Source organism: Nyctereutes procyonoides, unplaced genomic scaffold (genome assembly GCF_905146905.1).
Source record: "Nyctereutes procyonoides isolate TBG_1078 unplaced genomic scaffold, NYPRO_anot_genome, whole genome shotgun sequence".
NCBI lineage: Eukaryota > Metazoa > Chordata > Mammalia > Carnivora > Canidae > Nyctereutes > Nyctereutes procyonoides.
Genome location: NW_026575041.1, coordinates 22517642 through 22544081, shown reverse-complemented (window position 1 = coordinate 22544081; position 26440 = coordinate 22517642). Strand labels below are relative to the sequence as shown.

At 38.1% G+C, this 26440-nt stretch overlaps 2 protein-coding genes and 1 pseudogene across 10 annotated transcripts in view; 1 reads left to right on the top strand and 2 right to left on the bottom strand.

Annotated features, from left to right (window-relative positions):
* The window catches only part of LOC129506612 (N-lysine methyltransferase SMYD2-like), a 35452-nt pseudogene extending 30159 nt beyond the window's left edge, over positions 1–5293 (bottom strand).
* Positions 5294–7818: 2525 nt separating this feature from the next.
* Positions 7819–17464, bottom strand: JRKL (JRK like). The gene has a single exon (XM_055320797.1). The coding sequence runs from the start codon at positions 16842–16844 to the stop codon at positions 15270–15272; it is 1575 nt and encodes a 524-aa protein (XP_055176772.1). The 5' UTR covers positions 16845–17464; the 3' UTR covers positions 7819–15269.
* Positions 17465–17563: 99 nt separating this feature from the next.
* The window catches only part of CCDC82 (coiled-coil domain containing 82), a 34598-nt gene continuing 25721 nt past the window's right edge, over positions 17564–26440 (top strand). For 3 of the 9 annotated variants that reach the window (XR_008663856.1, XM_055320700.1, XM_055320699.1), the window contains exons 1-2: positions 18134–23047; positions 23531–23732. Coding sequence is in view for 8 of the 9 variants with exons in the window: in XM_055320700.1 (XP_055176675.1) it covers positions 22346–23047; positions 23531–23732 (904 nt within the window). In the remaining variant the exon portion in view is untranslated. The other 6 variants (XM_055320696.1, XM_055320698.1, XM_055320697.1 and 3 more) reach the window with 6 other exon arrangements.

Genomic DNA, 26440 nt, shown 5'->3' with positions numbered 1-26440 from the left:
TAAGAAGAAATGAGCTATCAAGCCATGGAAATACACAGGGGAAATTAGATGCATATTGCTAAGGAAATAAGCCAGTCTGTAAATGCTGCAGTGTGTGATTCCAACTACATGACATTCTTGAAAAGGCTAAATGATGGAGAGTAAAGAGATCAGTGGTTGCCAAGGGTTCAAAGAGAGCAAGGAAAAAAGGGAGTGATTAAAAGATGGAACACCCGGGGCACCTGAGTAGCTCAGGCAGTTAAGTGTCACACTCAGTTTTGGCTCAGGTCATGATCTCAGGGTCATGAGATCGAGCCAGGCTCCATGCTTAGTGAGAAGTCTGCTTGAGATTCTTGCCTTCTGCCCCATCTCAAATCTAGCAATCAATCAATCTTTTTTAAAAAGAAAGGGAACACCAGATTTGGAGGGCAGTGAAACAATTCTGTATGACACCATAATGATTGATACGTGGTGTTATACAGAACACTTAGAACTATACAACACAAAGAGTGAACCCTAATAAACTGTGGGCCTTAGTTGATAATAATGTTTCATTACTGGTTCACTGATTATAACAAATGTGCCACACGCTAAAGGGAGGCGTTAATAATTAGATAAACTGCAAGGAGGCAGTGGAGAAAAAGTTTTTGAGAACTCTCTGTACACTCTGCATAATTTTTCTTTAAACCTACAACTGCAAAAAAAAAAAAGGGATCCCTGTGTGGTGCAGCGGTTTAGCGCCTGCCTTTGGCCCAGGGCGCGATCCTGGAGACACAGGATCGAATCCCACGTCCGGCTCCCAGTGCATGGAGCCTGCTTCTCCCTCTGCCTGTGTCTCTGCCTCTCTCTCTCTCTCTCTGACTATCATAAATAAATAAAAATTTAAAAAAGTAAACCTACAACTGCTCTAAAAATAAGATCTATTAATTTAAATAAAAACAGATAACGATGTTACATATTATGATACTTTTTTTTTACACCATTACCTTTTTATTCTCTTTTATCATTCAGGTTTTTTCAGAACATTATAGTCTGCATAAAGGGAAAGAAATCACATTTTTAAAACTCAATTTGTCCAATTTTTAAACTCAATATATGAAACCATGACATATCTCTTAGGAAGAAAAAACATTCAAAAATTATTTTGGGGGACACCTGGGTGGCTCAGCGGTTGAGCATCTGCCTTTGGCTCAGGGCATGATCTCAGAGTTCTGGGATAGAATCCCACATCAGGGTCCCTGCATGGAGCCTGCTTCTCCCTCTGCCTGTGCCTCTCTCTCTTTGTCTCTCATGGATAAATAAATAAAATCTTTTTTAAAAAATTATTTTGGTATTAAGATTAAAGATTAAGACCAACTTCCAGGTAAGCCAAGTGTTTTCATTCCAATGATTTTATAGAAATGAGATAATGATGTGTACGATTTGAAATACTCAAATCCTTGAAGATCTCTGCCCTACCATTTAAATAAAAACTAACATGTTAGCATAGTTTCAGTGGCTTTCAATTTGATTTCAGGAATGTACAGATGATCTTTGGCTTGAGCTACTTCCATTATGACAATGGCCTTCAGGGCTTTCTTTCCTGCAGCTTTCATTCCCAGGCCCCTGTATAGCCCTCCCATCTTCAGCTACAGGGAAGCCACAGTGAGGGGATACAGAGGATAATGTTTAATGATTTTTCTGTCCATATTGCAGGGCTCCTTCCCAGTTGTGCATGTACAAGCAGACACTCATGACCTGCAACATGTACATACTGCTGTTCTCAAATACGAAGCTCTCCTTCACCTGGCTGAGCTCACAGATCTCTAGCAGCTCACTACAGGATTTGTAGTGCTTTGCCCTCTGGAAGTCCTTGATGAGCATTGTGTACATATCTGACCATGGCTTGGACAGTTTCTGCCTTTGGAGGAATGGCTGAGCTTCTGGATTTCCACCTTGGCCTTACGTTGTCTTTGGTGGTACATTCCTGGCACCATCAAGTAAAGAAGGAAGAACCTCTTAACCAATCTTTCTGTCTTCTGTTGGGTACAGATCAATGTAGATGGTAAAAACCTCCTCTCCAAGGTTGATACTCTGTATACTCCTAACGTCTGCCAAGGTCCCCTTCTGGGCCACAATGACATCGGGGCAACCTCAGGGAATATTGCTGATCCCAAAAGAGAAAGATCTTCATCTTTGAAGATGAAACCATTACAGTTACCTGGTGCAAAGAGTACCAACAAGCTATCACTGTCAGGGACTTGGAGGTGCGTGGAGTAAAAGTGATGAAGAGCACCAATGTCATTCCGAATTAAGTCCTTCTTCTCATTGTCTGATTAATCCAGATGTGATTCAAACTCCTTCACAGCTAACAATTTCTCTGAAGGAGTTTTCTCTGGGTGGATTTTCTAGCTGGCCAAAATCCTTGCAGTTAGTCCTACAGTCTCCAAGGGATTCCATTTACCCCCCAAAACAACATTCCAGCTTGTGCATAGGCCAATCTTCTTTCTGATACTCCACATTGTAGTAATATGCCTACCTGCTTACATCTTCTATATCTGGACAGTAGTTTTTCCTGGCGAAGCAGTACTTGCAGTGGTTGCCCTGTTCCTTGACCATGAGCACCTAGGCACATAGGCATATGCCTGGCAGGAGAAGAGCAAGTCCTCCACGTGGAAGGGTTGCCATCGTCTGCAGCCTTCATGCTGGCAGTGGGGTGGGACTGGTGGGGCAGGTGCTGAGGGACACCTGGCATCTCCCTACTGGGAGTGGTGGCTCCCTGCAAGCTATTATTAAAGAAGTGTCACCCAGATCTGTGGGGTGGGGGATGGGGAGGCAAGCTATAATATTTTTAATGGCTACTCAGAGCAGATGTGTGAAGCTAACTGGAGCGCTATTATAACATCATGAGTTTCAAAGAAAACAGCATAAAATGCATATATCTAAGGGGTCTAATCATCTAATAATGCACTTACTATGTTTTAAGAGATTTTAATAAGACCTTTTCATTAACTGTGGGATCCAAGATCCTATTGTTAGATGTAGAAAACTCTAGCGAACATGAGATTAGTATTGAAGATGTAGTTAGGACCCTAAATTCTTTAACAAGGGCTATCCCAATTAGACTTATGCATATACTTTTTAAATTTTGGCAAATAAATGATGGAATGTATAAATGAATGTGTATGTAGGTTGTATAACAACTCATGCCTTAGTCCTTTATATTGATTTCTGGTTTTCATCTATAGCCAATAAATGAAGTATGTGATATTCGTTATTCCCCCTCTTGACTCCATTGAGCAAAAGATAAGCCGCAACTACAAATTCTTTAATGCACCTTGACTAAAAATTTTAATAGGAGTCAGAAGATGTATATCTCAGCATCTGAATTAGAAATGCCAATGGAAATCTATTACCATAGATGTTTTAAGAATATAAATCTCACAACAAACCATTACATGTTGTTAATTAGACAAAAGAGAGTTTAGTAACTACACAAGTTGTCATAAAATACTAATCAATGTTATTTGCACCATCAGAATTTGAGGTTTGTATCTAGATCTATTTCTTAAAAATGGCACAAAAATGCTGTAATATTGAAATTGTTTGATTAGAAAACCAAAAATTGCTTTGTAAACTTGAGCTTAAAAATAGATTTTAGGTATTTCCATTTGTTAGAAAACTTATCATAGAAAACTGTTATTCACATAAATTGCAATCTATGTTGACATAGGGGTTAATTTGATCTTAGTTTATTATGACCTCACTGAGATAGCTCAAATTAACTAAAGATTATGTAGGTTTTCTTGAAATTAGAGAAATAGCTAAATGTAAAACTTAATTTTATAGATAAAAAGAAAATGTTTACAAGTTTAAAATACAACTCAAAGCCTCAATTTATCTAAATTGTTGGATATACTGATCTAGATGGAACAAAGGAAAATGGCCTTACTTGGAAATGTAGAGTTGAGATTTATAAAAGGTTAGACTAGTGATAGAAGTCATATCAGGGATAAGACCATTCAGGGATTATGTGGCAAGGAAGAGCAGGGTAGAGGAGCTAACAGAATGCCAAGAAATACCTCCAATTCCAATAGGAAGAAGAGTCTATAGAGGAAAATCAGAAAGAATGGCCAGGTTAGTGTTGTTGAAACATTACTGAACTTCCACTATAATTTCTTCCATTTTACTAATCCACTTCCTTTTCTCATATATTAAAATTGCAAAACAATAACAAATGAGAATCAGTGCACCAGGCATACTGATTCTCTGTCTAGAAAGGTTATGTGGTATGTAGCTAATCATACCAAATAGAAAACAAGCACAATACAGTTTTTTTGTTTAATCTCTTACTAGCTGCTAAGCCTTAGATAAGTTAGTAAGCCTCTCTATGCCTATTTCCTCTTCAGTACAAGAGATACAATGACGTATACTATGCATCATATGGTAAATGTTCAGTGAATGATATCCATTATTATTGTTATTGTAGCATAGTTAGTAATTTTAAATGGACAAGAGAGAAAAGGTCAATCTCTTGTCCTAAATGCCAAAAACAACCACAAATTCCTATGGAAAAAAAAAGTTTATACAAAGAAAGGCACATTATCTGGTGTCTAATTCTTTCTGGATTTCCCTTAATTTTTTTTATATTCCATAATTGGGTATATTTCGATGGCAAAATGTGGTTCTTTGAAACTAGAGAAGTTAAAGAAAAGACTAACATTCCAAAACTCACAATACTTATTGTAAAAACAGATCCCCAAGGGTTGAAAACAGTATGTGGTACGTAGTAAGCACTAAGTAAATATTCATTGAATGCGTAAATGAAAGCTTCTGAAAACATTTTTATTTCTGTTTGGTAATTTGATCAGTGCTTTCCTTATAATCCTTCAATGTGAATGAATCATGAGCCTCAGGACTGAAACAGCATCTCATCCAACAACCAGTATAGTGACTGAACCACTTTGCTATAGTTTAGTGATCTGGCCGTCTAATCACAATTTTAACTCTACTAGTTATAGAAAACCATATACTTCAGGGGGAAGTTCACCACGTCTGGAGACAATTCTAACATCCAGTTAAGCCTTTTATTGAGCCTAATTCCCTGTTGTTAGCTGATCCACAGGGAAATAAAATAAATTGCTCTTTAATGCTAAGAGCAATAAATAGTTCTCTTGCTAAATACCTAGTACTTAGAACAATTTCTGGCATATGTTAAGTCTTCTGTAAATATTCACTATTATGTTGTTAATGTACATTTCATTAATTACTGGTTGATAATAAGCTACTCATAGCCTTTTCTACATTGGCTCCCACAAACCAGATTCTTCTCCATCCTACACATTTTATGTTGAGCAGATGTGGACAAAAGGACACCACCAGTCATCTTTAACAAACCATTTCATTAGATTTTTATTTTAAGATTTTGAAGCTTTTGTGTACTGTGCTTTTTAAAAATGCTATGTAACCTTGTACATTGTTATGAACTAACAAGAAATATGTTGAATCCTTGAAAATTAATTTTGACTTTAGAATACCTGCAGGGCTTTTTGTCAAGCCAAATCAGGTTCAACCTAATTATATCCTAATTAGGCTAAATTCACATATTTAAGCAAGAATGATGACCACAGCTTGATTAGAAGGCAACTCTGTCAAGCTACAGGGTATATGATTAGTATTAATGCATCCATCTATAAAAAATTTTTAAAGACTTATTATTAAAGAGCAGGCATGTTTGCAATTCAAGAAAACATCCATTATGTTGGGAGAAATTTTATGAAAACTCAGTTAAACTAAAACTCCTATATTGGGTATTTTAATACTTTTAGAATATAATCATTATTGAACATTTTTCTTTAACTCTCTATTTTTATATAACCATTATTGAATATTTTTAACTCTGTTATTTGTATTTGAATTTTTTTGTTTTAAAGCCATTAAATCATCTCTAGGTTATATAAAACACGCACATAAATAACTGTGTGTTAACAAGAGTATTTGTACCATGTATTTATATAAATCAATGAAAAAATGTTATATACTACATACATTTCTAAATGATAACCTCAAAATAATTCTGGTTTTTAAAACCAATTTGAATGCTAAAATTCATCAAAAATCATCAGTCTTGCTGAGCCTGTCTCTTCATCATCTCATTGATCAATGAAGTAGTATAGCAACCTAAAATATGAGCCATTTTTCTAACATAAAAAATAGGTAAGGGTTTAATTTCAAGCTCATGATTACACAAATCTGCAAGAAGAAATTAGGGGATGATTATTTAAATTTTTTGGTTATAAAGTAGGTAAATATTCATAGGTAAATAAATACTTGAGATGAATGAATGAATTATAAAATTTCATAGTTACGTTAAAGGAACTAAAAAGTACTTACGTTGAAAGGGAGTACATGTTTATCTAAAAGATATCTGATTGTTTAATACATGGAACACAATTTTTCCCAATAAAATTCAAAACTAGAGATACTACTAATGAGGGCAGAAACACAGCTTAAAAATTATTTCATGGATAACTGATTTTTCCACATTGCAATCAGTTTTATTTGTGAAAGTATATGTAATATACAGGATAAAAATAAGCTAGTCCTAAATACTGAAATGAAAATAGGGAATTCTAGTGGTGCTTAATTTTATGATCAAATGCAGCCTTTTTTTTAATTTTTATTTATTTATGATAGAGAGAGAGAGAGAGAGAGAGAGAGAGAGAGAGAGAGAGGCAGAGACACAGGCAGAAGGAGAAGCAGGCTCCATGCACCGGGAGCCCGACGTGGGATTCGATCCCGGGTCTCCAGGATCGCGCCCTGGGCCAAAGGCAGGCGCCAAACCGCTACGCCACCCAGGGATCCCGCAGCCTTGTTTTCAGTTCCCACAGAGCCTTCATACATTTCTGCAACAAAGATTTTTCTTTACTTGCTGTATGCAAGAAAGTCTGATCAAAAAACAGTCTTTTATAGGGGCACCTGGGTGGCTCAGGTGGTTAAGCATCTGCCTTCAGCTCAGGTCATGATCTCAGGGTCCTGGGATCAAGCCCCATGTCAGGTCTGCTTCTCCCTCTCCCTCTGCCCTTCCCCACTTCTCATGCTCATGCTCTTGCTTGCTTTCTCTCTCTAATAAATAAAATCTTTTTTAAAAATAGTCTTTTATAAAGAATGAAATGTGTGCATGTGTACTGACAATTCCATTACTATACTAATTTATAATACCAGACAGATCCACTTAGGTCTTTCCTTGTCACTCTTGTATGAAGAGACAGAAAACAAATGGCAAAAGACAGACAACTGAGGCCCACTCTCCAAACAACAAGGATGCTATGAAGGAAAATAATTAGATGGAGAGAAAAAAAGACATGTAAAAATGGGGAATAGAAGAGCGATTTGGCTGCCCAATACCATTTATTCTTTTGACTCCAGAATGGCATCAAATACCAATCATCACTAACATTTTTTGTGAAAATGCTATTAGTGGAAAGGTAGAGTCCCCCTGCCATCTGGTTTCTTTTCAGTGGTAACTAAAACCATATAGCTGCTCTCAGTCTATTTGAAATCATCCCAATGTGATCATGTTTTGTTGTTGCTGAGTTGTTAAAGGTTTATTTATTTCAGAGAGAGCATGAGTGGGGGGGCAAAGGGAAAGGGAGAGAACCCTCAAGCAGATTCTGTGCTGAGGACAGAGCCCCACATGGGATTTGGTCGCCCGACCCTGAGATCACCCCCTGAGCTGAAACCAAGAGTCGGATGCTTAACCTCCTGCACCACCCACATGCCCCTAATGTGATCATGTTTTTAAAATAAGTTTTGAAAAAAATCTGCCATCAGTTATCAATCATGTTTTATATTTTTTATTTTTCTCATTCAGAGACAAAAAAAATTATACAAATGCTTGTCACTATTCAATATCCCTTTACTTATTCATTTGTCTTTTTCAGATTTCTTTTATCTCTTCCTCAAAACTTTACTAACTTTCCATAAAATACTAGTGTATATACCTGGAAGGGATTTTCAGCAATGGATCTTTTTATTGCCTTGATACCTTTAGGACTTAACTGAAATGTACTTGTCTCCTTCTAGAGAGGTTCTCAAAGTGAGAATCTACAAATATCTTATAATTATACAGTTGACCCTTGGAAAACATGGGGCTCTTGGGCACTGACCACTCCCCAAACAAAAATCTACATATAACTTTGGACTTCCCCAAAACTTAACTAAAAGCCTATACTGTTGACTGAAACACAATAACAAACAATTGATTAACAGATATTTAATATATGTGTTTTACACTGTATTCTTACAAGTAACCTAGAGCAAAGAAAATGTTAAGAAAACTATAAAATCATTTACAGTACTGTGCTGTAAAAATTTGCATATAAGTGGACCCTAACAGTTCAAACCTATTGTTCAAGAATCAACTGTAATGTGAAAAAAAAGTGTCTTCTGACTTAGAGTGTGAATAAAAGGGTTAGTCTGCATATCATGCAATAATAAGAGAAGGCAGCATAGAGCATTGAAAAAGGAATGCCTGATTGTATATATTGCCTCAACACATTGTGAATACCTAGAGTTGCAAATCTTGACCTTTTAACCCTCCCTTCAACCACAAACTCCTACTGTCTCAATTTTCTTACTCTCCCACTCTACTCTTCATCTTCGATGCCTCTGGTCTTTTAATGCTTCCTATTAAGAACTTAAAAACTAGCATTCATTCACAAAGTGTTGTACATTATTTTATTTATTCCTTTTAACAATCTGTATTATTATCCCCATTTTAGTGAGATTTAGAGATTCACCCAAGATCACACTGATAGGATTTCTGATATCAGGATAAATGGAGATATTAGATTAGAAGGAAGGACTCCATCCTAAAAACAAGAAGGTAAACTTTTGAAGGACCATAAATTGTGTAGGAGAAAATTGTGTTCTATATAATGAAGTGGTGAAAAGCTGGGAGCAGAAGTTCAGATATAACCAACAAGGGGCCTAATTTAAGGATCCAGGCACATAACTGCCACTTTCCAAGGCTAGGCACAAGAGAACATTCTGCCTGTGTTCAAGAAAGGCCAGGGCTTGCAGTGATTAATAGAACAATGCCCCTGGGAGCTGGTAAAGTCAGGAGGAATGGGGTACATCCAAACCCAGAAAACAAGCTCCCAAGTTCCCCATCTGGCAGGTTATAATGTCCATTCCATATTCTCACTATCAATGGCTCTGACCAAACTTTAGCAGATGTTTCTACACTTCCCACAATATGTGCTATACAAGCAGAGACCGTAGTATTTCAGGAAATCTCAGCTCCCTGAGGAAGGCACGATTAACAATGTCCAAGTGTTGGCATAGTACCAACTCCATGAAAGACTACAAACTCAAAGATTAGAGAAGGCTCAGAGATTATAGAGAATTCAAACTGTAACTTCCAAATAAGTAAAATTAATACACTTAAATAGATTGTTTTATACATGAAAGAAAAATAGGAATCAATTAGAAATTCTAGAACTTGGGATCCCTGGGTGGCGCAGCGGTTTGGCGCTTGCCTTTGGCCCAGGGCACGATCCTGGAGACCCGGGATCGAATCCCACGTCAGGCTCCCAGTGCATGGAACCTGCTTCTCCCTCTGCCTATGTCTCTGCCTCTCTCTCTCTCTCTCTCTGTGACTATCATAAATAAATAAAAATTAAAAAAAAATTCTAGAACTGAAAAATGGGTAAAACTGGGACTTAAATACTGGGTGTTCTTCTTCCAAGCTCTATGGTCTCTCCTCTGATATCACAGTTACTACTACAAACACACAGAGATGCATATATGTGTGAATTTGCTTGTTTATTTAGCTTCCTCATTACTCTGCCTCTATACATAGTCTTGACCTCATGGTCCATCAGAGGAACCTATTAATCTCGTCTCCACATCTTCTACTCTGCTTACCTTGCAAATGCATAATCTTGTGGTTCTCACCCTTGGTTGCATGTTGAGAGATATGTGGAAACTTGAAAACAAAAACCCACCATAAGTACCCTAATTAAATCAGATCCTTTTAGAGTAGGACTCATGCACCGATATTTTTTAAAAGTTCCCTAAATGATTCTACAATAATTGCCACTGTTCTTGTTTCAGAAAGGGCTAATGATTCACTAATGTGTGGCTTCCCCTTCCATAGTATAAAGTTGTCACTAGGAAGCAGCTATCTAGCTAGGAAGTCATCCTCAAGCATTGCCTGTATGAAGGCAAGTCCAGGGGATTAGTTCTCATCATTAGAATGTGAACTGAAATAATGTATATCACTTCAGAGAAATGGAAGTTTCTAAGAAGCAATGTATATTTTCATTCCTCATTTTCTCTTTTCTCATCTTCTAACTTGATGCAGAAGACTCTAAGAGTCTAGCAAATGCAAAATCACAAGATGGAAGGAGCCTAGGTCCATGAATCACTACTTAGAGTTATGCTTCAACCAAGTCCTTTATCATTACAAAACTGCTAAGAGAAAAACATTCATGGTATATCTCTAAAATTCTGAATTTTGTTTCATCAGAGTTACCCAGATCAATAGAGAAACGGGTACCTCAAAGTGGAATGCTGCTGTGACAAAAATCTCAAGTATGTGGTATTAAATCAGTGATTAGGCAACAGGCATCAGGGAAATAACCTACCAGAGACCATGTCACTTGGGATAGTGGTAAAAAATAGTTTATAAATATTATTTTGAATAACTTGGAAAGCAAACCAAATACCTGTGATCTTGCAGCTCTACAGTAGTAGTTCTCAAGTGGGGATGACTTGGCCCCCTGGAGGACATCTGGCAATGACTCAAGACAAGTAAAACTAAAGTGAATATTTCAATTATTTTTCAAGACCAACTCAATTGTTTTGACTCCACTTCTCCTATCAGATTATGCTTCTTTATGTCACTCATATCGGAATTGTTGAGTGTTTTCTTTGCATTCCATCAGCGTCGGAACACTTAATTCACTCCTTTTCCTACATGTCTCTATTATAATATAAATCTCTTGAAGCAGATAGTCTTATCCACGTATCCCATGCATTGCCTAAGACATGTCTTAGAGAAAGTGTACAATTAGTGTTTGCTGAGTACTCTGCAAATCATGGAGCCTTGATCTCATAGTCCGGTATTAAGAAACATAGATCACAAAAATCAGTTCACAACATATTACAAGTCTTACAAGACTCCAAGGCCTTACAGTCACCAGTTTTCACAATCTAGGTGTCTCCAGCAACTGATATGGTACCCTTTGGGCATTCTTTCAATCCAACTTCAAATTGCATTAGACTAGTTACTATGCAAAGTTGCCAGCTGCCTAAACTGTGAAAACAGTACATTTCTAAGGACTATAGTTGGTGTCAAGAGTATAAATGATGGTCTTTTAAGGAGGTTAGGGGCTGGAACATGACAAACTAAATTTTAGTACTTGAGTAGCAACAAGGGTATCAAAAACAGAAACCACTATGCCTCCCTGTGGGAAGGAATGGTCAGAGGCAAAGACATGTATGTATGGCAGAAAGGCTAACTAAGGACAGAAATAAGAAAATAGATAATTATCTATTTTGCTATTTTAGATCAAAGAAGATAAGCCTAATTCAGCAATTAAAAAATTATGTCAACTCCTTAGCCCATATAGGTAGCTTTGACATCAGAATGCTAATGTCTACTACAGAGGGGAAGAAAAGCAACAATTTTAATTTCCCTTCCACACTTAAATCCTGCTTCTCAATTGAAGATACAAATCTGCATTTCTGAAGACGGTGACTGGAGGTAGATTTGTGGTCTTAAGCATGCAGGTAATGGAAATGTATAATGTCATTCAGGATTAGTAAAAAAAAAAAACAGAACAAAGAAAAGCTTAAAATGTAAATGGTATACACAGTAAGAGCCAGCAAAGGAATGAATAAGCAATATAAATCATGATGGTTTTCTTACAAAGTCCCTATCACATCATGTTGGCTGTTTTATATGGGTTTAAAATTGAACAGATGGGGTATTTTTTTTTTCCAAATGTCATTTTTCCACCTTAAGATCCACTTTTCCTCTTTTTATTTTCCTAAACCCACCACTCCCAGTCATCTTATGTATATAGTAAGGCTCAACCAATTTTTGATTCACTAAATTTAAACTTGGCAAAGAATTCCACTTCCCTCACCATCGAACCCCTCAAAAGTCCAAATCTCTCATAAAAAGTAAGTTCCTAATTTCCTGTATCAACCGCTGCAGGTAGACCTACTCTCATAGACTTCTTGGCTACTAGAAGTATGGGTCTTAAGAAACATCATAATGCAGAGGGGTTTTCTGAGAGCTGTTGTTCTGTCGAGGCTCATCAATGGGAAAACCTGGCAACACTGGTGAGAATACTGTCTGTGGCTAATTTCTTAAAGGAAAAATAGAAAGCCAAACACAGCCTCTGGTGGGATATTGAGGGAATAGGAATCAGGAACTAAAGATTTATGACTTTGGGCAGATATAGTACCCAAAGAGCTTCTGTCATCATCTACTAACCTTCCCCAATTACTGATCAAATGCACTTAACTTGGCACTGATGTTTTAACATTCTCAGAGAAAGAAGAAAAGCAGAGATTCATGGACCATCTATGAATGAGCAGCACATACTAGTAAGGCTGGGAGTATGATGCTGAAACACACATCATTACAAAATGAACCTCACTGCAGCCCACATGTCCCATTTTTATTCTCTAATCAGCTCTTGTATTTCAGCCTATCCTTCCTTCTCCTCCCCATATCATCTCATTTGGGTTTTTCCCCTTTTGATCTGTATGGATCTGTGGTTTTGATAGAAGCAGTTTCCAATATTTCTGGTCTAGCAAATACTGTGCCAACTCCTCAAATCTCTTTGAGACTGTCTCATAAACTAAAGAGAAATGTTCACATGAACTGCTTATTTTTCCCAATAGTATGTTTTAAATTAAGACAGAAAGGATCCTCACTGAGCATGGCTAACCAGAAATCAAAAGGCAGATGATCCAAGTTTCAAGTGCTATTAGGGTTGGGGATAAACAGAAATGAAACTACAGGGTGGTTAAAGAGAAAGACTAACCTCATAGAAGAGTAAGGGGAAGGGCAGTTGCTGCCACAAGTGTACAGAGAAGCAAAGTCAGACATCTGTGACAGGTCAGGGGCAGGGGGGTTGGTGGCAGGAAATAAATTTTGAAGACTGGGAAAGGTTAGCCTAGGTTGAATAATACAAGCATAGGCTCTTGGCACTAAATATCTGGGTTTAAATTTTTATCTGTAGCCAAGTGATCTTCAGCAATTAAAAGTATGAGCTGAATATCAGTATATCCACCATAATTTGAGGATAAATAAGTACATTGCTTAGAACATAACATGGTATTCAGTAACTGGCAGCTTTTATACTTATACTTAAGGATAAAAGGGTTCAAAAAAGAACTATAGCCTACTAGTGTTGACAGCTTTTGGAAAAAAGCAAATAGCTATAAATCTAAAAAAACAAGAGCAGTCACTTACAAGCTAGAGGAGTCACAAGATTCACCCACTCAAGGCCACAAAACAGTGAACCTTTTACTAGATATTAATATTTTAAACCACACAGCTTAACAGTAATGTTAATTTTACCACTAGGTGGCAATGATACAGCTGAATTTCACCGGCAAGATGAATTTTAAAAATTGAGCAAATCCAGACAGAAATTCCAAGAAGCTTTTATACATTTTCATATTAGAAAAATGAAAATTTCTTTGATATACAACTTAATTTATAGCATAATTTATAATTAGCTGATTCGATAATGTATGTTAATTTCTGATGCTTTTTTCATGCAGCAATTTTCAAACAGTTCTCATCAGAGAAGTCTTTTTTAAAAAAATCTGGACATGTATCATGAAGATAACAGAAATAAGGGAAAGCTAAAAGTATCTTTGAAGTCTTAGAATTCTAAGAAAGGCACTATAAATATAAAATGCAAAATATTTCAATTTAAAAGTTAAACCTTCAAAAAAATGACCAATAGAGAACATTTTTTTTAAGGGTAAAAAAAAATGTGTGATAAATACCTATTTATCAGGCAGGATGAAATAATATGGAGACCCACATTGCTTTTAAGTTATAAATTAAATCAATATTCATAAAGTCTTTTCAAAGTCTTGAATAAAAAGTAAATTTACTAAGCAAATTTATCAAAATTCAAATTTAAATGGATTCTAGAAGAAAGAATACCTTTTTACAAGTGTCAAAAGAGTAAATGATGAAATCCCTTAGAATCTGGCACTTTCCATAATCATTTCTGCTTTCTTCATAAAACAGGTCACAACCTATGGCTTGTTAAAATTAATAAAAACTTTATTCATTTCTTTTTCTTTTCGTATCAAATAAAAGGGGAAGGTATGATAAGTTTTTTCAAACTGTAGACATTTCCAAGAACACAGTAAAAAAAATCTAACTTTAAATTCCCAAGATTCATCCCCATATATAAGGTGGGAGTTCATATCACCACATGTATGTAACATTACAAAACCTGTACTATAATTACATGAATAAATAATTACCCAATTCATAATATAAGACCCAATTAAAACAAGCCTATTTATTCCCTTTGTATAAATAACCTAAAGTTCCCCAAATTCTCAACTCGCACTTCTCTACAAATAGATCAGAATATCTTTCATATATCAGCTTTCAAATAGTTTTCTTACTAATTTAGTAATCACTTCATATATATTTACTTCCAGGAAAATCTCCTCCCCTTGCCGCCTAAACAAATGTTAAGAGAACAGAAGTAGCATTTCTAAGTTATTTTTATAATTACAATTCATAGATCACTGCTTCCTCATTATTGGACTTCACTTTCAATTATTGCAGACCACCCTGAAATCTAAAATATAGATTATTTCTCATTCTGTCAGTGTATGCAGAACACAAAATATAACCATTTAAGATGTTAACACAAGTAAATATTACTGTGGCAGCCCTCATAAACCAAACAACAGATTTCAGTAAAGTGCTCAATCTGTTCACTGTTACCTGTAAATTTTTTTGAGGTTTTAGAGAATGCCACTGTAATAGAAGGGATAGTTGCAGATCTACCAAAGTAATACACGTGTATATGTAATTTTTTATCTATACAGAATCAGCTTCCAATTATCTGCACAAATAAAGGAAGACACACAGATGATCCAAAACATAGTCCTCCAACACTTCAGATACATTTCTGTATCTGTATTTCATAGGGCTGTGACTGAGACTTGACAACACAAAATTAAGCCACATCGCAGAGGTTAAGAGTTACAGACACAATTACCAAAACTATAACAATGAAATGCCATTATTGACTTGAGGTTGTCATCTTCTGTTTATTTCTGATGGTGGCTCGAAGTTTACGAATCACCAGTTTATCAGGCAGGATCATATCACCTTGTTGTTCTAGATAATCCAATAAATTTTCAGTCCACTGGAGAGCAGCTGCATGATTAATATGTTTCTCTGGAATCAGTTCTATTTCCTCCTCCTCATTTTCACTAGATTCGTCTGTCTGGCCTTGTGCTCTTCTGATGATTTCGCTGTCGGTTAACACTTCATAGCCTGGTTCAGTACTGTCCACTTCAAGCCACTTTTCAACGTTCTCAGTAGTCACATTTTCCAGTCCTCTGGTATGTTGTAAAATGGTGGACACAGTAGCCATGGAAATATCTTCATCATCAAAGCCCAAGCCTTCTTTTTCCTCTATGGTAGGTAGAATCTTCTTCCATGCTCTGCTAATGGTAACTGGCTTTACTAAATTCCATGCCATTGCTATTTCATAAAGTGCATCTAGCAGAGTTAGCTTCTTCCAGAAGGATTTCAGGTCATTACCTTCTTCCAAGTTGTTCTGAAGAAGACCTGCACGATAATTTCTCTTCATTGTCGCCACGACCCCTTGATCCGAGGGCTGGATCAATGAAGCCACGTTAGGCGGTAAATATTTAGCAAATATTTGACCATCATCTGACCTTAGGACGTTTTCATTTGGATGTGTTGGTGAATTATCCAACAAGAGCACAGCCTTTTCCTGCAGGCCTTTAGATCTCAAGTACTCCCGAACCTGTGGCACAAAGATCTTATCAAACCACTGTCGGAAAATGGAAAGATCCATCCATGCACCTTTTTGGCTAAAATAAGAGACTGGCAGGTTTGAGGTGTCCGTCGACTTGAAGGAGCGAGGTTTCTTTGCTTTCCCCACAACACAGAGTTTCAGTTTGTGTAAACCTGTTGCATTGGCACAACACATGATAGTGACTCTTTCTTCAACCGCCTTGTGCCCAGAGACACTGTATTTACCTTTGATCGCAGAAGTCCTGGAAGGTAGGCATTTCCAGAAGAGTCCAGTTTCGTCTGCATTGTAGATCTGTTCAGGCTGTAAATTCTCGCGTTCAATGAAGTCTCGGAAGTTGTTGCAAAAATCTTCCACGGCAGTCTCGTCGCCATTCAATCTTTCATTTCTGATGTTAATCTCCCTAATGCTGTGCCGCTGCTTAAAACGAGTCAACCAACCAGCAGAGGGGTTGAAATCACCATCCATTCCCAGAGCATAGAAAAAGAACTCTGCCCTTTTTGCGCAAATCGGGCCCGATACAGGATTCCCTTTTGCTCTCTGCTGGTTGAACCATTCTAGCATTGCCTTGTCCAGTTCCTCGTACATGGATGGCTTCATCGATTTCCTCTTGGCCAGAAGACTCGTGGAATCAGAACTGCTTGCATAAGTGATAATCTTTTCCTTATTTTTCCTTATATCCCGAACTGTAGTCTCACCAATTCCATAAATCACTGCCAGCTGCTTGGAGGAACCTCCGTCTTCGAGTTTCTTTATTATATCCAGCTTATCTTTAATGGTCAGTACCACCCGCTTGCGCTTCCCCGACATGCTGGGGCTCGGGGCCTGGGGCCTGGGGCCTGGGCCTGGGCCTGGGCCTGGGCCTGGGGCCTGACCCAGGGTGAAGCAGTCCACAGCCCCCCTCTTTCGCAGACTCTGGGCTGTGCCCCTGGGGGCCCTGACCCCGTCGCGTCCCGCCGCGTCCCCGGACCTGCTGGGCCCGCCAAGAGAGGGCAGAGCAAGAGCCGCCGACGGGAGGAAGTTTGGGGGAACGGCCTGTAACTCTAACTCAGACGGGCGGGGGAAGAGGCCCCGAGTCACCGCGGATAATCCGGATTATGGACATCTGTGTTACTCCCCCCGTGGCCGCGGGAGGGCTGCACCCCGCCCACGGTCACCCCAGACCTCCTCCGCGCCCACACCCAGGGGGACCGCCCGGCACCGGCCCTGCCACACCCCAAAGTTGCGGCGGAGCGGAAGAGCCGGGCGCTGGGCACGGGCTCCTTCCCCACGGGACCGGCCGGCTACGTCTGACCTCTTCCACCGCGAGCCACACCTGCCCGCGCCGGGCCGCGCCCGCACAGCCGCTCCCGGCCCCGCGCAGCCCGCCAGGCCCTCTCCCCACCTCAACTGGGACCGGACCCGCACGGCTCCCTGAAATAACGCGCGGCGACCGGAAGACGCCCCTCCCGCCGCCGGCCCCGCCCCCAGCTCCTCCCAGAGGCGGGACTTCCGCTGCTCCCCGGAAGGAGGCGGGGCACCGCCCGTCCGGGTGGGTCCCTGGGGCGGAGGCGGAGGCGGAGGCGGAGGCGGAGGCGGAGGCTCTTTGAAAGGTGAGGGCGCGGGGCGGCGCGGGGGCCACTCGGGGCCAGGCCTCGCTGTCGCTCTGGCTGCTCACGGCCTATTTACGGAGCGGGGGAAGCCGCGCCTCCCGGCGGGCGGGGAGAAAGTCGTTCCCGCGGGCGCCGGCGGGTGGGCGGGAAGACGGTCCGGGCGCCGCCTCCGCTCGCGGCCGCGGGTGCGGAGCTGCAGCGGGCGGGGTGGCCTTTCCCTCGGCGCGGGGCGGTGGGCGGGGCGGTCGGGGGGGCCCGGCCTTCCCGGCCCCTTGCTGACTCTCGGGGTGCGGGGCCGCCGGGGCCGGGGGTTTGTGTCGTGCGCGCGCGTCACCGCGAAGCTCTGAGGGCGGGGTTTCCCGGCTGCGGCGCCCTCGGCCCCGGAGGCGGAGCCGCGCCGCCCCCCCGCGTCCCGCCCCCCGCGTCCCGCCCCCCGCGTCCCGCCCCCCGCGTCCCGCCCCCGCGTCCCGCCCCCGCGTCCCGCCGCAGCAGGTTTGTAGTCGAGGTGACGGCTCTGACGTGGGCTCCCGAGGGCCTCCTTCTCGGCCGCTCTTCCCCGCTGGGTTTAGAGAGCCGAGGCCGAGCTGGCCCATGCGCTCCAGGCGACATCGTGGCATCTCGGTTGGTTGATTCCAGGCGGGGCGAGTCGGCTTTCCTCCCTTCACATCCTACCATTTCCTGTCTCTGTCGGGTTGTGCGGCCCTGCTTCCCGGCAGCGGGAGCGCTGTGACAGATTCATTGACGGCGCTGTGAAAAGGACTTGATCAGAGCCCCGCGCCGTGGCCGTGGATCCTGTGTTAGGCCGGCTTGTTCGGCGCCCCGCGTAGTTTCATCAGATTGTGAGCTCCTTGGGAGCAGAGGCCGCGTCGCTAGTTTCTTCCAGCAACGCCGCGGCTCAGCCTGCGCTGGCACGTGGTATGCACCTTCAGCAGCCATTTCTTTGGTCACTTAAGGCCTCCTCGCCAAAATGCCCAATGGAAGGAAACGTCAGGGAGGGGTGCTGTCTTACAAATCGGAATGCACCCCTCCTGGTGGAGTTTCAAGTAATGGTTGGGGTCCCACTGCCCTTCTGGCCTTAAAAATGTGACATTCATTCATCCCTAGAACGAATCTTTAAATGAATCGACCTCGAAGTCTACACGTAAGGGATATTTCTTCTGATGAGAAATTCTAGTAGACTCATCAGAGTACTTTCAGTGGTGGAGTTACCGTGTGAGAGAGCAGTATGGATTCTTAGCTTGCATTCTTCGGCAGACAGCGTAGCTTTGTGCAGCCTTTTACGTGACATTGACTGTGAAGCACCAAGACGTGACAGTATTGACCCTCTTCATTTATCTAATGCTTTCTGTTTGCAGTTTCTTTGTTTTTCTCTTGGCCTAAAGGTAAGGTGTCATTAAAGAAGCTTGATTAAATTCTCATTTCAAGAAATTGTATACTCATCATATAAAGAAATTACATCCATTGCATGGGTTCTTTTTTTTGAGTGAATTCAAACGATCAAGAGATGTCTTATTCATCAACCTGCCTTCACCTTCTCATTCTCTCCTCAGGTTCAGTTCACTTTTTCCCTCTGTCATCATTCTTCCCTCCCCAGCTAACCTAGTAAAAGTATTCACGATTTTAAAAGAGGAAGCCAACCATATTTAAATTACCTTCTTTTTCAATGACATAATTTTTGGCATTATTGATAAAATAGCAGTTCTGAAATATGAAGAGAGACCGTGGAAATTTGGCAGTTGGACAAATGAAAGTTGGTCTATTTTATTTGAACAAAATTTGTTTCTTCAAATATTCAATATTGCAGTTTTCCCAAATAAAATTTTTTTTCTCATCAGAGACTGACTTTTTTGAAGTTTTTACTTTTGGACTCAATGGGGAATCCTTAAGTTTTGTGATGAGTGTCATCGATAAGATGGTAGAGGGAAGTTTCAGACTTTCATCTCTTTTGCACATTCTTTTCTTGCCAATTGGATGGACGATTTCCAGAAGTTTCTGGCCTAACTCATGTGCACTAAAATTCTGTTACATAACTTTTTAAAAAGCATGTTTGTAAACTCTAAACTATTTTGATGATTATTTTATGAAACTAAAGTTTAGCATGAATGAGAGATAGAACAATGACTTTTTAAAGGCATGATTTTTACTACCTTATACAAATATAATATTGGCAGCAGTCATTGTATAGAACTGGACAATGGGGCGAATCAGGAGACCTGGTTTCTTATCCCTGCTTTGTCACTGACAAGCTGTGTGATCTTCGGTAAGTCATTTAAACTCTATATCCTTGGCTTTGATATTTATAAATGAAGGTAGACAGTCATCTTCCTTCTAGGATCATTGTCAATATTTAAAAACATACGAAAATGCACTAAAAAATTCCTCTACATATAGGATTTTTTAATAGCTCAACCATGTGCAGTGATAGGTATTTTTATAATGTCACATTCTTACTCATTTCTACCATTGTCATAGGAAGTTACCTATTGATGTGATAAATAACTGTCTTTTGACATGGTACAGCTTTGTGAGATAGTCATCTGGTGTACATGAAGCTGCTGTTGAGTACTAATACAATCGTCTTTCATTTAATGTTCCTGCTGTTCACACTTGCTTTAGTGTATCTGCTGAGACTGTATTTGTCATTTGTTTTCATAGATATTTTTTCATTTTTTTCCTCCCAATTCAGACTTATTAGAAAGACATTGTAGTGTAATGCACATGCACAGTTTGTTCAAATTTAACTGTCTATGCTTAAAAATTACTTATTTGCACTATATGGCTTCACGATATCAGTTGCATAGTTTATCTGGTGCTTAATTTTAAAAACAACAACAGTAATCTGTTTAAAACCTGGAGAAGAACTGCATGGACCTACTGTGAAGCAGTGTAACATATAAAAAACATACCTTAAAGAGATTTTTTTAGAGGTAGTTTTGACCACAGTTCTCATCTTTGTTGATTTTAATACAAGCCTTCTGTTAACTCACAGCAGTTGCTCTTGTAAGGTCACACTTCAGCCTACGAAGATAATTTCTGGTATATGATCTTAGCAACCATTATTCTGATTTTGCATGAATTGTTACCATTCTAGAAACTGTCACATTGCCTTTTAACATAACAGAATTTGTACAATAAAATGAGCAGTACTTCCTCCACTCCTACCCACCCAAAAGAGGAATCATCTTGGAAAGCTATAAACTTGATTGAGTGATACTGCCATTGCTCAGAAAATTTTGGCATTCTATTTTTGGACTATTTTCAAAGTTACAGCACATTTTAAAAAATACCTGTACTGGCAATTAATATTCATCTTTCGAAATTAGATTTCATTTCTGGAAGCTGCTAACAGTCCCTAAACTAAAACAAGTCAATAAAATGGGTATTTAAACCAGTCTTTGGGATAAAAAAAAAAAATGGAGTATGGTTATTTTTATATTTTTAATGTATTTTTTGATACTCTGTTTTATAGAAAATCTCCAATAATATTCTGTGCCGTGGTGCAAATATTGGAATAATTAGACTCATAAGGTGATTTCTTTGGAGATAACTCTCAATAGAACATATAAGTCCTTATACATATATTATGAGGTTAGTCTCATTACAGTGTGATCATATGTCTATTTTCCTTAGCAACTACAGAATTAACTATGTGTTACTCTTCTAGTTATCTTACTTCTCTCTAATTGTTCCTTTATTATATACTTGTGGTAAATTTAATGGAGGTCAGTCTTTGCTGAATCAGAAACATACAGCATTTGTTTTCCTTCCCAATATCATACTTTGCTTCACCATGAAACTTTAGTTTTTCACCCAGTTTTGGATTATTAGTAAGTTTTCTGTTGGATTGTATCTTTACCTTTGAGTGGTTTAAAGCCATTGCCATTTTACTAAAGTATATACTAAAGTATAGTATAAAGTATATCACCTTAGTGAATAAGTGGTCTCTTAATTTTGCACTGCTGTCTTTTGTCAGCTACTACTTTTTAACTTTCTTCATATAAATTGATCCTTTATGTTATAATTCATATCATTTCTCCGTTCAGAATACTTTGCCTAAGGATGAATGATTCTGGTAATCCCACCCTATCTTTCTATAGTTGTCTCTTTTTTTTTCCAGCATAAAGCCTTTCTTCACACCCTTTTGGTCACACTTAAATTACTTAATGTACCATGTTCTCTCTCAGTGCTGAAGTTTTGACCTTAGCATTTTTACATGCCTGAAATCCTATTCTCTGTCATTCTTTTTGTTGAAAGATAGCCATTCCTTTAGTAGTCTCTCAGATCATAACTGTTCCATAAAATCTTAAGTGAAGGACTTGCTATATTGTTCTTCTGCATCTTTATAATTTTATTGCAGTTATTTTTATCTCTTGTTTTCTATCAAATAAATACCTTGCATTTTTCTTAATATATGTTGGTATGTTCTACCCATGGATAATCTTCTGGAGAACAGGACCATTATTTTTCTATGTATCCATTTTAGCACAAAATATAGAATAATTCAGAATAGATTTTCATATGATTATTTTATAGATGTTCAATAAATTGTTGAATAACTATTCTGCCATCGTCACTTAGATATTTTATATGATTTTTACCTTTGTGAACCATTTTATAACACCAAATAAATATAGTTTGTACCATAAATGCATTCATTGTTGTAATCTGGTTTTCATTATTATATTCCTAATAACTTTTTTTGTAGAAGCTTAAGTGAAAATGGTACATGTTAGAAGACACGAAACAAGGAAAAATTCTAAAACTCAAGAGCGTGAGCAGAAATCTCGAGTGGATTGGAGGCGGACTAAAAGAAGTAGTATCTCACAGTTACTTGATAGTGACGAAGAGTTTGACAGTGAGGAAGAGTTTGATAGCAACGAAGAGCTTGACAGTGATGAAGAGCTTGACAGTAACAAGGGGTTTGATAGTAATAAAAAGCCGGAAAATGAGAGAGAACTTACATTAATTAAAGTTGAAAGCAAAGGTAGTAACTGTGAGCATCTCATGAACACTGGCAACAGTTCCACATATGAAGAAGAAGAAAACAAAAACAAACATAGAAGTATTGACTTACCAGATCATGAAAAGCTTTTAAGTCAAGAGGATGATGATCTCAATAAACATACAGGACAAATAATAGAAGATGACATAGAAGAAGAACACATCAAGCGAGGGAAGAGAAAAAGGATCTCCTCAGTTATGTATGACAGTGATGAGAGTGACGACAGTGATATCCTCGTTAGAAAAGTAGGTGTTAAACGTCCACGTAGAGTGGTTGAAGATGAATGTTCTTCAGTGGAGATGGAGCAAAAAAAACCTGAAAAAACTTTAGCTGCAAGAAAGCGAGAAAAATTCCAGAAACTGAAAGAACTCTCAAAACAAAGATCTCGTCAGAGACGCAATAGTAGTAGACATTTTGAGGTGTGTTACATTTTATTCGTTTTGTTACTGTTTTTACATTTCCTTAAAGTGTTTAATTTTTATAAAAAAACAAAGTGCTGAGTCCATTCTGTTTCTCAATTTTGAATTTATTTTTTAGTCAAGTATCCTTAAACACGTTTGATCGCACTGTTGTATCTAATATACTGTTTTATCATGAGCCTCAGTTTATCACTGTTTTAAAATTGAAAGACTGTTTGATATGGTCTTTCCTCTTTTTACCTTCTACTTATGATCTTAATGTCCAGTTTAAACACTTTATAGCATTTACCAAGGTATATTCTTCCTAATTCCAAAAGTTCAACATTTAACGTGACAAGACTTTTTTTTTTTTTAAACATTACAATATGAAATTAATTTCCATGGATCATTGTTTTGGTCTCAGATTTAGTCTTTTAATTTCATATTCCATACTGACAATTTAAAGGTAAAAATTTACTGAAGGATATATTTTAACTTAATTAGGACTCTGAAAAGGAATCCTGCCCAAGGAATGATGATAATGATGATGAGGAGGAGGATGATTATGAATATGATGAAGATGGAGATGATTATATTATTGATGACTTTGTAGTTCAAGATGAGGAAGGTGATGAAGAGAATAAAAGACAGCAAGGAGAAAAATTGACTACATCACAACTGAAATTAGTAAAACAGAATTCTCTTTGTAAGTTAATATCAAGAAAATGTTTTATCACTTGCTTCAATTATATTGAGTATCAAATCAGCCTTTTATTATCATGTTCTAAGTCATTGATTAGGAATTATGGTTTTATTTTTAGATAACTTTGTCACTCTGAAAATAGTTTATTCTAGTAGTTTCAGGAACCCTTTATACTCAAAAATTATTGAAGACCCCAGAGAGCTTTTTGTTTCTGTGGGTTATACCTATCAACGTTTACCATTGTAGAAATACAAAACAAAGAAATTTAAAATATATTTATTAATTGACTTTAACCAACATTAATAAGCTTGTTACACGTTAACATAAATAACATTTGTATTAAAAGTAACTATTTAAAATAAGAATGTCACTGTTTTACATTTTAATAATTATATTTAATATATAGCTTAATAGAAGGTAGCTATGTTCTTATACCTGCTTTTGCATTCAGTGTATTTTGATGTTTTGGTTGAAGTAGATGAGAACAATTTTGTTCACATAGGTAGCTGGAAAAGGGAGAAAGATTTTAAAAGTATTTTCAAAATAATGTGGATATTCTTATTTGTCACTACACCCCAATTCAATAAGTGATTTTTTTCTTAAAGTTAGTTGCAATATGGAATCTGAAACCATATAAATGATTTTTTAGTACTTACTTACATTGCATTCCATTAATCTGTCTTGTAGTTTGAATGGATCTTTTACCCATACATGACTTTATAGCATCATGCATTAATCATTTGGAAAATACTGGTTCACTGGATTATGTAGATCTTCCAAATGTTGACATATTTCTTTATATAATACTTTTTAAATAACATTTGTTAATATTACCACCAATCTAATCAGAATTTTTTTAAGTATGGGGAAGCTATCAAGCTCACAGTAGTAGCAGATACAAATTTTCTAAAATTCTAATTTCTACTTAAAAATCTGGGTTTTTTTTGTTTAATTTTTTTTAAATTTTTATTTATTTATGATAGTCACAGAAAGAGAGAAGCAGAGACACAGGCAGAGGGAGAAGCAGGCTCCATGCACCGGAAGCCCGATGTGGGATTCGATCCCGGGTCTCCAGGATCGCGCCCTGGGCCAAAGGCAGGCGCCAAACTGCTGCGCCACCCAGGGATCCCCAAAAATCTGTTTTTTTAAGTCTGGTTTTTAAATCTATAGCAATGAGTTCTTGAAATCATAGTTCCCTTTGTTCTTTTTTTTTTTTTAATATTTGACAAATGCTTCAATATCCATTGTTTATCAATCGTTTGTTCTATCTCTCCCTATCTATCTATCTATCTATCTAGTCTATACCCAGTGTGGGTCTTGAACTTACAACCCTGAGATCATGAGTCACATGCTTGCAGTGCCTGGGTGGCACAGTCAGTTAAGCATCCAAGTTTTGGTTTTGTCTCAGGTCATGATCTCAGGGTTATGAGATCAAGCCTTACATTGGGCTCCGCTCTCAGCATGGAGTCTGCTTCAGTTTCTCTCTCTCTCTCTCTCTCTCTCTCTCTCTGTCTGTCTCTCTCGTGCTCCTGCTCTCTCTTTTTTTCCTCTCTCAATTTTTTTTTTAAAGAGTTTCATGCTCTACTGACTAAACCTCTCAAGGGCCCCTGTCAGTTGTTCTTTCAAGTAAACATGGTATTTCATGATCAATGAGGTTTTTTTCAGCTCCTAGCTGCATTTTTCCTCAAAGTATGATTGATCATACTGTGATGCAACATAGGTACTTAATGCATACTTCCCATTTCATCCCACTGAATACTAAAAAGATGTATGTTCAAGATTTAATAAAATTAATAGTTTTTACTACTTATCAAGGACACTGTTCAGTGAAAGTAGCTTTTTACTGAGTGTATAGCATTGATGACTACAGTAATTACTATTGGTCTTGGTGCTACTGCCGTGATTCATATTAGGGAGCCAGCTGCCCTACCCATAGTTATTTTTTGTATTATCAATGTCAACATGGTAAAAACAGCATGATTATCTTAATGTTATTACTTTGATCTCATAGATCCCCTTGAATGGACTTGGGGACTTTGGGTGTGTACAGACCACACTTTGAGAACCATTGGTTTTATCAGGCCTATTGAAGTGTCAGTGAAACTTATCAGACATTGGAAGTTAGAATCTTTATGTTTTCTTACAGTTAATAAAAACAAACATAAATAACCCTAACACTTTAGGGTATCTTAAAATATGTATTATTTTTCTAATCTTTATAGTTGTACATAAATTTAAAGATTGTTTTTATGATGTTCTACAACTCTGGTGAATACATTTTTTATTTTTTTCTTCAAGAATGGATTCTTTCCAGTTTTTTAAATGGTAGTATTTACTCAAATTATGCGTAACATGGTTCAATATCAATCTCATGATTTATAATAAAATAGTAGATTGAGGTATGAATTAAATTTCAAGAAATTTATCAGTTTCATCATATAGAGATGCCAATGATAAGCATCTGTATTTCAAAAGTCAATGACTACTTTCCTTACATCAGTAGTCACTTGTTTGCCTGCTACCTGGACACTGAAATTTTAGGGAAAATCAGTTAGGACATATCCCCTCATTCTGGATTATAATATATTATAATTTATAATTATAAATATTTTAAATTAAAATTATAAATAGAATGTGAGAGAACATTTTCTCAGTGATACATACCCATGCTTTCTCCTGCTAATTAATGAAAATTAAAGTTCATTATTGCT